The sequence below is a fragment of the Varroa destructor genome, unplaced genomic scaffold (assembly GCF_002443255.2).
Source record: "Varroa destructor unplaced genomic scaffold, Vdes_3.0 BEIS01000007.1, whole genome shotgun sequence".
Classification (NCBI taxonomy): Eukaryota; Metazoa; Arthropoda; class Arachnida; order Mesostigmata; family Varroidae; genus Varroa; species Varroa destructor.
This window is the reverse complement of record NW_019211460.1, coordinates 22,125,268-22,137,655: the sequence shown is the minus strand read 5'-3', so window position 1 is coordinate 22,137,655 and position 12,388 is coordinate 22,125,268. Positions and strand designations below refer to the sequence as shown.

The 12,388-nt window shown below is 46.3% G+C and overlaps 1 protein-coding gene across 17 annotated transcripts in view; it reads right to left on the bottom strand.

Moving 5' to 3' along the window:
* Positions 1-12,388, bottom strand: part of LOC111255003 (cytoplasmic polyadenylation element-binding protein 2-like) — a 256,990-nt gene that overhangs the window by 14,936 nt on the left and 229,666 nt on the right. For all 17 annotated transcript variants that reach the window (XM_086975999.1, XM_086976006.1, XM_086975995.1 and 14 more), the window contains 3 exons: positions 9,876-10,095; positions 7,396-7,651; positions 5,250-5,460 (listed from right to left, as the gene is read on the bottom strand). In XM_086975999.1, the coding sequence (XP_086832125.1) occupies positions 5,250-5,460; positions 7,396-7,651; positions 9,876-10,095 (687 nt within the window). The remainder of the gene's footprint in view (positions 1-5,249; positions 5,461-7,395; positions 7,652-9,875; positions 10,096-12,388) is intronic.

Genomic DNA, 12,388 nt, shown 5'->3' with positions numbered 1-12,388 from the left:
AGACAAGATTAGCTAGGCTCTTTGATCCAACGAACGGTCAGGCCTCAAGCGACTGGCTCAGCCGGGGGTTAAGAGAACGAGTGCCGGCGGCTCTCGAGTGAGCAGCGGAAAATACACTGACGAATACGAGGCCGGTTAAAGGAAGTATATACACGCTTGTGCGGTGCTGCCACTACTGGTGCTTTTGCTAGTGCTGGAAATGGTTGTGGTCATAGTGGATATGGGCACAGAAGCACACCAAACAGAACAAAACATAAAAGGAAGCAGGTTCCAAACTTGACCAGGCGAACTTGTCGTTAGAGCGAGAGTAAGAACCTCCCCTGCTTCTCGAAGCCGCAAGCGGCGAAGGTCTGTTACTGCTCTTGTTGATGTTGGCGCTGTGATGCTACGGGTGGCACGCGTGGAGCCCTGGCGGATAGTTTAAAACAAAAAAAACTGCGAAATCAGCAGAACCCCTTTTACTGCCGCTGGCTGACTCTGTTATTGTATCCACTATATTGCACGTACCGGCCGAAAGCAAGGCGAGTTCTAAAAAGACTGAAGTCTGTATCTCATTTCTGCAAGGCTCGGTTTTGTTATAGTCAAGGCTTGCCTCGCCCTGGCTACTTCAACGCACACCTAGGTGTTTAAATACTGCTATTTTTATAAAACGTTCGTACACAGATAAGCAAGTGGTGAGAGTCAAATTACAAATATCATTTAAATCACCCTCGCATAGTAGTTAAGGCGTGTGAAGTGTCCACTTCAGCGTCTATGTGAATGAAACACCTACCGAAACATCATGTTGGGTAGGAAGGCATCCGATGCAGTGGTTTTCTTGGCATCATCCATAAAAAGCAGAAGGCGTCAGCTGCTGAGTGTGGGCTTCTGCGATGACTAACTTTTGGGACTCGGAGTAAAAAAAGAGTGTAAGAAAGAAGTAAAGAGAGTGTACGCTGCAAGCAGTGAACCGTCCTCGTGACAGGCGACATGGGATGACTGATGACTGGACATTCAGCTGTGGTAACTGCTACTCCTGTTAGCAACCCAGTCAGTTCACAGCCAGTAATGGTCATAGAGGGTAATTACAGCCTGATATGGGTATAATGTGTGGTAGACGGGCAGAAGAGTTTCACTCATCAGATGACAGGAACCGCCAGCAGCGAATCATGTCGATCACCGTAGCCCTACGCCTGCGAAAACTCGACTAAAGTTAAGCGTGGATTCAACCGATCGAGCCCAAAAGCATAGAGTCTTCTTGCTTGACTGGATCGGACAAGTTGCATAGCTGCCTTGCTTGGCTCGCTGCTACTACAATTCGTTTTAGGTGCCGCTTTATCTTGGAGACTTTTGGAGATAGACAGTACATTGTAACCCTGTCTGGGTTATTTTCCTCCTACCTTCTGTTCTCTGCGCTGTGTTTGGCACCTCCGCTACCGCCAAAGCGTCGTCTTAGCAAACAGAAGAATTTGACGGCTGGGGGGCCGCAGCCAGCGTATGGCTGGTTCCTGATTTTTTCTGCTGCGGCCATTATAGTCGTTGTCGTCATCGCTGTTGTTGTTGTTATTTTTCCCATTGTCATGTGCTGTGCGGCGGCCCGCTCTTATGTCAAACGAACGAGATCCCAATGGGCGGGAAAAGTGGCAACACAAACAACAGTTGCAGCGACGGCAATGGAGGAAACGGCCGTGAACGATTTAGGCAACACATGCCTGAACACGAGCAGCACCGTAAGGTAAATCTAGGGTTGCGTAAAGACCGCAAGGTGGATACTTCTCTATGCTAGTATGGTGCATAGCCCTATCGCGACATCTTTGCTGGCATAGTAATAGGCAGGTGGAAAGTATTGCTGTGAGAAGTCATCACAGTAACTTTGACCATTACCACTTGTTGACAAATATTTTATCCGTCAGGCCAAAAATGTTTGCGGTTACACTGGTAAACGGATTCTGATAACAAACGACAGGCTATCATGTTGCCTAGCCGCCTTCCGTCTACTTGAGTTAACACGTTCCTTTTTACTTTCGTGCGCGTGCAGTAAGAATCATACAGCGCACGGAGTATATATGGCTACGGCACTATTACTACCGGGTTAATGGCAGTATGAGTAGCTGGGCATGGTAGCTATGCATGGCGAGAAATCCTATGACACCTTAGTTGTGTGCGACCGTGGTCACGCAGACTATGAGCCATGAAAACGTCAACAATGGCAACAGCAGCAACTGCACCGTCAACATGTCTAGCATGTAGTAGTAAGCACAACTGACGCACCCGCGACGGAAACTAAATAAAGCTGACGATACAAACGCTTCATTCAGACGCCGCCGAGACGAACGGCAAACGGGCTCAATTCAGTAAGGGTCCATTTCGATGAGATTCGAAGGGGCCTGACAAGGCGTTAGCCTGTACATCAGCCGCCACCCAAGAGCCTCGTCCGGAAATAACTAAGCAACTACAACAATAACAAAACTACAACAGCCGCCCTAGTAATAACGTTGGCAATTGCAGTATCAGTTGCTACTTGTTGCCGCTGTCGTTACAATGAGTGTATATGGAGACAGCATTCAAATGGGTAGTCGTTGAAATAGGGAGGCTTGCTAGGTCCGAGTGATTGGAGATTGTATTCGTCTAGCCAGTTACCAGCGTATCTATGGCGGTGGTCCGTCCGTATAAGGTTCTTCGCAGGTGCCGCAGTTGCGATCTATATCCATATTTCTACTACATATGCACCCAATATGTACGCGATAATAGTGTTATGCTTGGTTTCCTCGTGCTCGCCTAACTTCGCAGGGAACGCCACTGGTTGGTATCATGTACTACCCAACTTTGCCCTGGCATCGTTTCCTTTTGTCCTCGTTGTCCGCCTCTTCGTCCTTCTTAGACCAACAAGACCGACAGCCACGAACCGCAAGAACCAAAGATCCCCAACACAAATGGCATGTATCCAGCACACGCCATCTCCAGTACCCAGTGTCCAACAAGCAGTAGCAGAAGTAGACGGTGACGACGACGACAACAATAGCGCAAGCCACTTTGAATAGCGCTAAGCAGACAGGGTAGTAGCGTGGTTCGCTTGCTGATTATGAAGCGTTGGCCGGGCGCACGTGTGAACAGTCGCTAGGTCGTTACGTTGTTTGGTGAGTTGAATATTGCACGGCTGTTACCAGCAATTGCAGAGCCATAAGAGGTGGCGATTTAACGTAAAGAGAGGCCAGCAAAGTATCACATCAAAAGCCCGAGACTGCTGACCCGTCTTACTGGGAATTTTTTGTTTAGTATGCTTGAGTAGAGCATACGGTGTTCGTGACGTGCAATCGTCTGGTGCACGATATGGAGGACGATACTCGCAAATCAAGGCGACATGCTCCAATCGAACGACTGCGGAAACAAGCCAAAAGCATAGCATTATGGGACCCGTAGTTAGTCACAACAAGACAGCAATTCTAAACGCAGCGTGTTTGAACACCGTCAGAAGCTCCTGATGGTAGCGGCGCTGTTGGAGGTATTGTTAGACTTACGAGATTCTTACAACGCTACGCCCCGACGAGGGGCATATGGGCGACGTGGTACAGGAAAGAACGACACAAGCATGGAACGACCGTCCATCATAGATGGTCGGCTGGCTCTAGCTTCCTCCACACATTTGCATATCTTTGCTTCGAGCTACTCAGTACAGTGGGGTAGCCCTAGCCCGAACGCCACCGCGCTACGAAGGACAGTAGCCAGGCCGAAAAGAACCTTACAGGACTTGTTGTAACCTCCGTTGCCCTTCGCTGCTATTGCTGCTACCTCTAAAACCTCCAGCTGCCTCGACGCTCTAAACGCTAGGCTTCGTACAAACGCCGACACCCGCAGCTGTAGCGAACGCGGGGTAAGTGCAAACCTACATTCATGGCAGACTTACCCTGTGTGCCTATCTGGATTTACGAGCCGCCTGGCTGCGATCTGCTGCGAATATGCTCTTATCAGACACTTTGAGATCATCGCTCGCTCACTGAAGCAGTCAATGCAATTGGCTGAACTTCCACCACTGCCTACGTTGTCATCACATGCAGCGACTCATTGATCCCTAGTTATAAAGTCACCAAGTTATCCGGATCGGGGGCAGAGTCAAAAGCGGCTTGCTCTTGCCTCTTTAGTAAGAGGGGCGACTGAGGCCCGCAGACAGGACTCGACGACCACTAAGCTATACGAAGGGCCAATAGTTCAACCTACCCTCTCAAATACTGGCATAGGCTATGTCCCTACCAGCGTTAAAAAATCTTGTTTAGCGGCCGTGGAAGACTGTCCAAGTATTTGTGTGCCTTTGGCTGCGCGCGTGTGTGTGTATGTGATACTGCGCAAGTATCTTTCGCACATTTTGGTAAGGGGCACGCAGGGGGGCTTTGGGTATTCACCAAGTACGAGACTTTGACGAGGCCTTCGATGACGAGATCCCACTACCGGCTATACTATGAAACGGCGGCTACTGACATTGCCGATGCTTCTCCAACTGCCAACGTGTGTAACTTGGATCTGTTAAACTCAGCTCATTAGAAGCTCTAAAGCAAAACATCAAAGTGAATATATTTCTCGTGGAGATTATACACAACGAAACAAAGTATGCACACACACACACACACACACGCACACACACACACACACATGTGTGTATCTATGCACGCTTAACAAAAATGTGTTGCCTTTAGAGGCATCTGGCTAACATGAACGATTGCGGGTACAAATGACAGCCCACTTAAATAAAACACTTAGGCGTAGAGAAGAAAACCTCAACGTGTGAAAAAGCTGGCCATATGCCATTTTTAGGTCAAAAATACAAACGTTATCTCACTAGCTTGATCAGAACCGAATACGTGCATACAACTCGTTGCGTGACGTTCGTACTAGAGTTGTGGACTGACTTGTATAAAACGGGTTGTGGTATAAATGTGAATTTAACAAACAGGGGAAAATTATGGATTCGATAAGCAATTCGGATTAATTGGGATAGGCTGTTTACGACTAACACAAAACTCTTTGCGGTTGACGTAATATTCTCACACTGAGTGACATAGAGAATTGTCTTCACACAATCGCGCTCGTAATAATATTTTAAATGTGAGCTGGTTGTTTGTATTCAAAAAATTATGCTTGAAAAATCTTAGTAAAACGTGAGTCTATCTACAGCGTTTCCGTATTTAGTATTTCATCGAATTCAACACAAAATTTGCACGGGCTGTACTAATATTCTTAATGTCTCTCATTTATATACTCTTGACATCCAGACTTACCAGCTTTCAGAGGCCGTGGCACGCCCCCAACGAAGACAGTTTTCCGCGGATCAAGGGGTAAAGAGGCGTCGAGAACAAAGTCAGCATCGGACAGCCTCCAGGGCCTGATCTGGACAGGCTTGTCTTTAATGGTAGGTGAGGATACGCACAGGTACAACTTGTCGTCTTCCTGGATACATGCGTCGATTAGAGCCTGAACTGAAGGCTCATCCTAAAATCGAATGGGCAAAACCAAACTACTCGTGAGCCAGCATTAACATCAGAATTCATCCAATTACGACTCAGCTACACATATATACATACATTATCTCAAATGTATAAACCCCTGAACCGCGTCTAAAACATGGAAGTTGTCGTATTTTAAATTTGGCAAAATGCACATTTCTTGTTTCAAACTAGAGGGAGCATGAGAGCGCTAAAAAGATCGAATTTTTTAATATCTAACGACTAATAAAAGCCGGTAAAGCGTAACGAATCCGAAGGAAGGACACGCCTATATGTCGCCTGTCTAAAAGTTGAGGGCAGAAAACGCGGACTGATGAGATTATATTGGCATTTGTATTTATACTCGTGATAAGGACATCATACTTGCATATAGTGTGTATATTTGAACGTCCAGTGTCTGCTCAGTTGCCAATATCCTTTAAAAAAAAACTACGATTACGCATTATATATTGTACTTCAACATGTTCTTATTTAAACTATTTAATTATTGTTCACGTAAGAAGAGAGATCACGCTGCTATTACGACAGGCTTTCCTACTTACGTGTAACAATCTTCGGTAACTTATCGGATTCGCCAACGCGTACTTTGTATTAGCTCAGAAAAACCACAGTGTCTGAATGGTTGATACGTCTTGTGAGGCAATGTGCCGTACACCGTATCAGCTATTCCGATATAAAGTTTGTATAGCAGACACTACAAGCAAAAGATACAGTTGGCCGGAGTCCTTTAGCGATATCAGCGGCAATGGACACTGAAGCTGTTGAGGGATCTTTAGAATACCAAGGGCGACGAAAATGTTTTTGTAGGCATTAAGATAGGCCACTCTAGTGAATAAATTCGAGCCTGAAGGCATCGCGGCAAACTCTTTTGCCCGCCATTCTTGCTCCTTGTGGGCACATAGCACTCTTTCAAAATTAACGAGGGCGGATTGTATGGGCGCTGGTGAAGCTTGAGGATAGACTGTTTCAAATTATTTACGCTCGATGCGCGAACTCTGCGAAATCGCAGGTTGAGCTCCTATTAGTTGACCGATGAGGGAGTGATGCGTGTTTGTTGGCAGCTGTTTTTCAGTGCTACCAAGCCAATCCGAATTCTGAGTCGGATTGAGTCGGACTTTTTATCGGATAGGTGACAAGAAGCGGAGTCAGTAGAGCAATGGAAGGAGCTAACATTAACGAGTACAAAAAGTGAGCGTATTCTGACACATCTATAACAAATAAACCACTGTGGATTGACAGACCATCAGAGGTATTATGCACGAGGGTACCTGAAACCTGGCGAATACATTACAAGTCGAATAGATCATTTACTCTGCTCAGCTAAAAAGAATGGAAGCTGCGCTGTGTGAGAAGCCGGCCAGCCAGGTTCCTCCTACGACAAAGATGATTGCAAAGACGATACAAAACACCATTATAGTATTCGAAGAAAAAGGATCTTCGATGCATTACCCTTTTTACCTGATCTTTCGCTCCCCAGTTGCTGTCTTTAGCTGAACTGTTAAAACATTCCTAATGGCTAGGTTTTCATTACAGGGAACCAAATCAATCCTCGTTTTCGACCTTTTCCGGAATGGAAATTCCGCGTTTGCTATTCCGGGTATGAATAATTCAAATCGGAATATTTCGTCTGACCAATGGTAACTGCCAGACTACACTATTTTTATTAAACGAAAATCGCAGAGAGCATAGCCTATTCAAAAAAATAGCAAACACTTCATCAATTTATCGCGACCTTTTCCCTACAACAGGTATCAGTTATCCCTCGCTAGCTGCCGTCTATACCAGGCCCGTTTGTCCGTGGATGCGACATGCAATATCTATGTTGCGCTACCAAGGAATGCTCACTAAGAACAGCATCGAATGTATATAATATTATAATTGGTGGTATACATTGCTATTTACAGTAGAGTGTATCACGTACCTGGAACAACAAGAAGGCATATCCTTTGGGTGGGAAGTAAGACTTGGACTCGGCCTTGTGCGGCCAGTCAACAACGAGTGCGCCGAAGCGTCGAAAGCTGGCTGTGATTTCTTCTTCATCAATGTCGGGGGGCAAACCTCCTACGAATACTTTGCGCGAGTAGCTCTCCCCGAGGTTGCTTCCACCACCACCTCCACCGCCTCCGCCACCCACTGCGCTATGATGGTGACCTCCCACCGACGACTTGGGCGAACATCTGTGGACAAGGATAAGCGAGTGTATGGGCATGAACGGGCAGCATGAACACGCCCATGAAAACGAAAACACAAAAGCACGAAACAGCCGAACGAGAAGACGAACCCAACCAGCAGGATGGCACGGAATACAGAGACGTTCCGGGGGTGATGGCGACCCGGTACGGTGAACGAGTATGACGACGAAGATGAAGGCGTCAATTACGATAACGACGGCACCGATAGCGTCCGAAGCGATGACGATCACATGATTTCCCGCATAGCAGCGTAGAGAGGCGAGACGACGCATCGACGCAATAAATGCAAAACCAAAACAAAAAGCACACATCAGTGAAAGAGTAAGGGAGTCGATGATGAGGCGCGCAAGGACACGGCAAGGCTTGACATTGCGCGTGTTAAGCGGGAATGAGTAGGAGCCGGGAGAGTGACAAACCAATTTAGGACATTTGAGGACTGCGTGCGGTATGTGTATATATATATATATGTCTGTGCGATTAAACGAGAGAGGTAAACGTTAAAAATTCGGAGAGAATCTATTACGATTAGTGAGCTGTGAGGTTATGGTTCCGCGTAGCGATGGTGTCGGGATGTGCACGTTTACAGTGGACGACATGTGAAAGTGTTGTACTCAAAAAGAGAATGTGGCGTTCTGGAGAAGGACGAAAAACGAGTGCGTTGCATACGACACAAGGAGACACTATAAGTCTCGGATAGAGAGAGAAGTGTTCTTCGATAAAGAGTACCCACGTAAGAGACAGAAAGCGGTCTGACTAGTGAGTTGGCAAAAAAAGCACACAGTCAGTGCTTTGCCCCCCTATTCTTTTCGCCTGTACGCCCCCCAAGACTATTTTTTATTGTTTCTTACTCATATAGTATATGATTTTTTTTCGACGACCGCGCACAACAGGAACAGCAGTACAATCGTTAGACGCGCAATACTGTTACTCCCAACAGCAGAGCAAATGCAGTCGAGCTCTTTCATTTGCGATGCGAGAGTGTCTAAGCGCTGTCTGATAAAGAACTTGGCCACCAGCGTTGCCATCTCCGTTTCCCTTACAACTACTACTGTCCCTCAATATGTGCCGAGCAGCACTGCCCCCGAATGAAGCAGCGATGCCCTTAAGCAACGGATTCGAGCGCGTTGCTTTCTCATACAAGGGATAGTAAACCTGCCCTAAGTTGAAGCAAACGGGTTGCAAAATTGAAGCGGCCTCAGGCCCCACACACTTCCAGACCGTGTTAGGAGCAGGATAATCATTAAAAACTAAAAGATCGGCCACCACTATGCAGAGCCAGTACACCCAGAGATGCTTGACGAAACAAGACGATATATTGTTCTTGTCCCACGCGCTACCGGCAGAATACGACGAGTTAAAGAAGTTGGCGACTATGTGCCTTCGTTGTCCTCTCTCTCTGTAACCAGGGGCAGGTTTTGCTTTCATTATGAACACCTTGCTTCAGTACGCCCATCCATCAAAACACGCGTAGTATTAAACATATACAGTCTAAGCTATGATAAAAGAAGTCAACGTGCTGCTGTGATACATACATCAGAAATGCGGATGAACGGCTCAAGGCTATTAATAGCGGATAGTTCGGAGTCAGTTTTCTATCAGGTTTTACGTAGCGGAGCAGAAACACATTATTCCTGATACAGAACCTTGTATATTAGCTAATTAATTAGTTCCGGTTGGATTAAGGCAAAATTGTCCATGTCTGATTATAGAAGGTGACTGCGTAATTGATCGGTATAACTGTAGAATTTTTTTTATGCTATTACTGTGTCAGACATATTGAACAGGAACAGGACGATTATGCCCTTATGGTTTCATCGATATAAGCATTTTCGACTCTATGTATTAATAAATACATAGTGAAGCAGGTTTCGATTCAGATAGTCCTTTTGCAAATTTTTCACCTATATTGTGAATATCTATATCGCTTTTCCCAAAAGATCCGGCTAAAACTCCTGTAGAGTGGGCTTCAATATTAATCGTTTGAAAAACACTCGAAATTCTCGTTAATGCTGTTTGACAATCTCATGAATTCGATCGTCACTCGTTGATTACACAAAGTCAACTACGGTGAGCATCCAACAGGGTTCGTCAGCAGGCCAATTCGTCGCTAATGAAACCTGTCTCTAACGACAGCATACCCTCTATAAAGCTTAAAACCCACCTAGGTCACTCTTTTTTACTCAATTCGAACCCGGATGCGTTTCTCTACCTGAGAGATGCTGCTACGGATGCTGAGATGTTCGGCGTGTGATGATGATGATGCATGCCGTGGGAATCGACGGGTCCCCCGTGGCTTCCGTGACCATTTCCGAGATCACCGCATCCCCCGTTGACGTCCAGCAGGTCGCCGTTGGAGTCCAGCCCCGAGAAAAAAGGTGGTTTTCCACCCACGCGTGTTACTCCCCCCGCCCATCCGCCGCGCTGAGATACTGCGACGAAGTAGGACGAAAAAGACACAACGAGGTAAACATCATCGGCGGCAAGGGGTGACACGACGACACGTGAGGGCACGCATGAGTTGATGAAAAAGACAAAGAAAACAAAGCATATGCTGTTAGGTCATGTAAACCTTATGTTTGAGGTTAGCTAGGCAGAATTCTATGGAAGTACTACTATTGAGTGTACGCATAGATATATACGTACACTCGATATACAGTATAGAATGGCTATGGTACCCTCATTTACACGGAATTGAGGCTTGCTGCATTGTTTTGGGGATGCATGACGTAAAAGATTCTGTTACATATAGTTTAGTTTTATTGTAAATAGAAGAAGTTTATGGCTGTGCATTCATCGATATGTTACAGCACATGCTTAAGATATGCTTATGGCCATAACGAAAAGAATAATGCAGTACCTTCTTAATACCAATATCTATTAGAACTAGGAAACGTGTTAAATTGTTGTTTACAAAAGTTGTTATACACGAATTTTTTTTATGACCAAGTCATATTCTCATGAGTTTTACGATACAAAATTAGCGTATCGTCTGTTTCATTTTCTTGCACACCATAAAACAATTACAATAAACTAGCGCTCGATCTCGTCTCATCTAAAACATGTCTGCGTTGCAGCACTAAGGATAACCATGTGATACTTGAAGGATCCGCGTGTAAACTCGTGACAATCTCTCTTGCGACAACTCAGTATACAATCGTCCATAACATGGGTGTACATTGCGGGTAGTCTTCTCATTTCCACTTCAGATAAAAATATATTTTACAAGAAAAAGCCGAAGAATTTCGCCTGGAACTGATTTGTCTGGCAGGAAAGCAAAAATACTTGTAAGGGGCTCATTGATTGGAGATGTTTAGTAATAACCAACACGTTTACAAGCTCTTATCGCTATTAGAACAGGTCTGCTACGGCTGCTTCGGGCCTACTTGGAGCCCTATTGGATGTTCGTTTTTTGAATAAAGCATGAATGCTACTTTGGCAGAAGTTGGCAGTCACTGCAATAGCGGCGATTAAGGCCACGAGTATAGTTGACGAACAGGACTGTCGAGAAACGCAGGGAAAAATGGAGTTACGTGGCGGAAACCGAAGAGGGCTAGTCTGAGACTTGCGAGTCCGACAAAGAGCACCGCTGCACAACACGCAACGTCAAAGAAGAGTGCAAGTACAAGGCAAGCAAGCGCAGCGAGCAGTTCCGCAGTGCAGGTGGCTTTGATGGTAACAAATGGACGTCCGAGGTCGAAGCTTTCAGCCGGCCGTAATCGGGTCCGCAGAGACTCCACTTCAGGCAAAGCAAGCAAGTACCCAGCAAGGCAGTCAGTCAAGCAGTAAAGGAATGAGGCTACTGTTTCAGTCAACCTTTTTGCAGTTGTACTGACGATGCGGGAGCCCAAGAATCAAGAGGCTGGAAGCAGGTGAACAGGCAAAACACACTCCCGCCAGGCCCCAAATGTTCTGGTAGTAGTCGTGGCTGAGAATGGTGGAAGTGGTGGTAGATTCATGCTCAAGTAACTCGGAGAGACTTCCCTAGAGTACCTCGTGATCCTAACACCGGTTGGTGACTCGCGCCTCGACTGAGACTTCCGTTCATGTTTTTCGTATTAGGTGCGTTTTCAGCGGAAAGCGGGAAGCAAGGCAGGCTTCACATACAATAGCGCGATCGTTTCTTCTACTTTGCCATTGCCATCGGCGTAGCGGTGGCAACAAATACGGCGCGCCCGATTTAAGCCTCGGCGCCGAAAACGACGACGTGCCTTCAACACGCGATAGCAATATTTCTCTTGCGCAATAGTATGAGTCGTTGGAGAAAGACTCACCAGGAAGCCCGCAGTACCTATTTAAGCTAGGGTTCAGGGCGAGCAAGCGTAAAACAACGAAATAACCCGATCAGAAGGACGGACCTAGGGCAGGGCACTGCTTTCGGCTGGTTTGTCTTCTCACCGGCTAGTAGGCATCTAGCCACATAAGATCAAGCACACGGTGCCAGGCCATAGTCTAGCGGTAGCGCCTGCCTCTATCCTGTAATGATGATAAAGACCACAACTCATTGAAGAAGAAAACGATGAAGAAAACCATAGAACTATAGATGAGATAATACGCAGGGTCGACTTCGCCGAGGAGCAGCGAAGCGATGTGCGTGTCCATTGTTAATTGAAGAAATAGCAAGACGGAGAAGCCAACGTTGTCGCTGCAGAGCTGATGAGCCCGCCGAACCGAAAGAAGCAAAGACAAAGTCAAAGATGAAGACTAAGACAATGCGCGGATGAC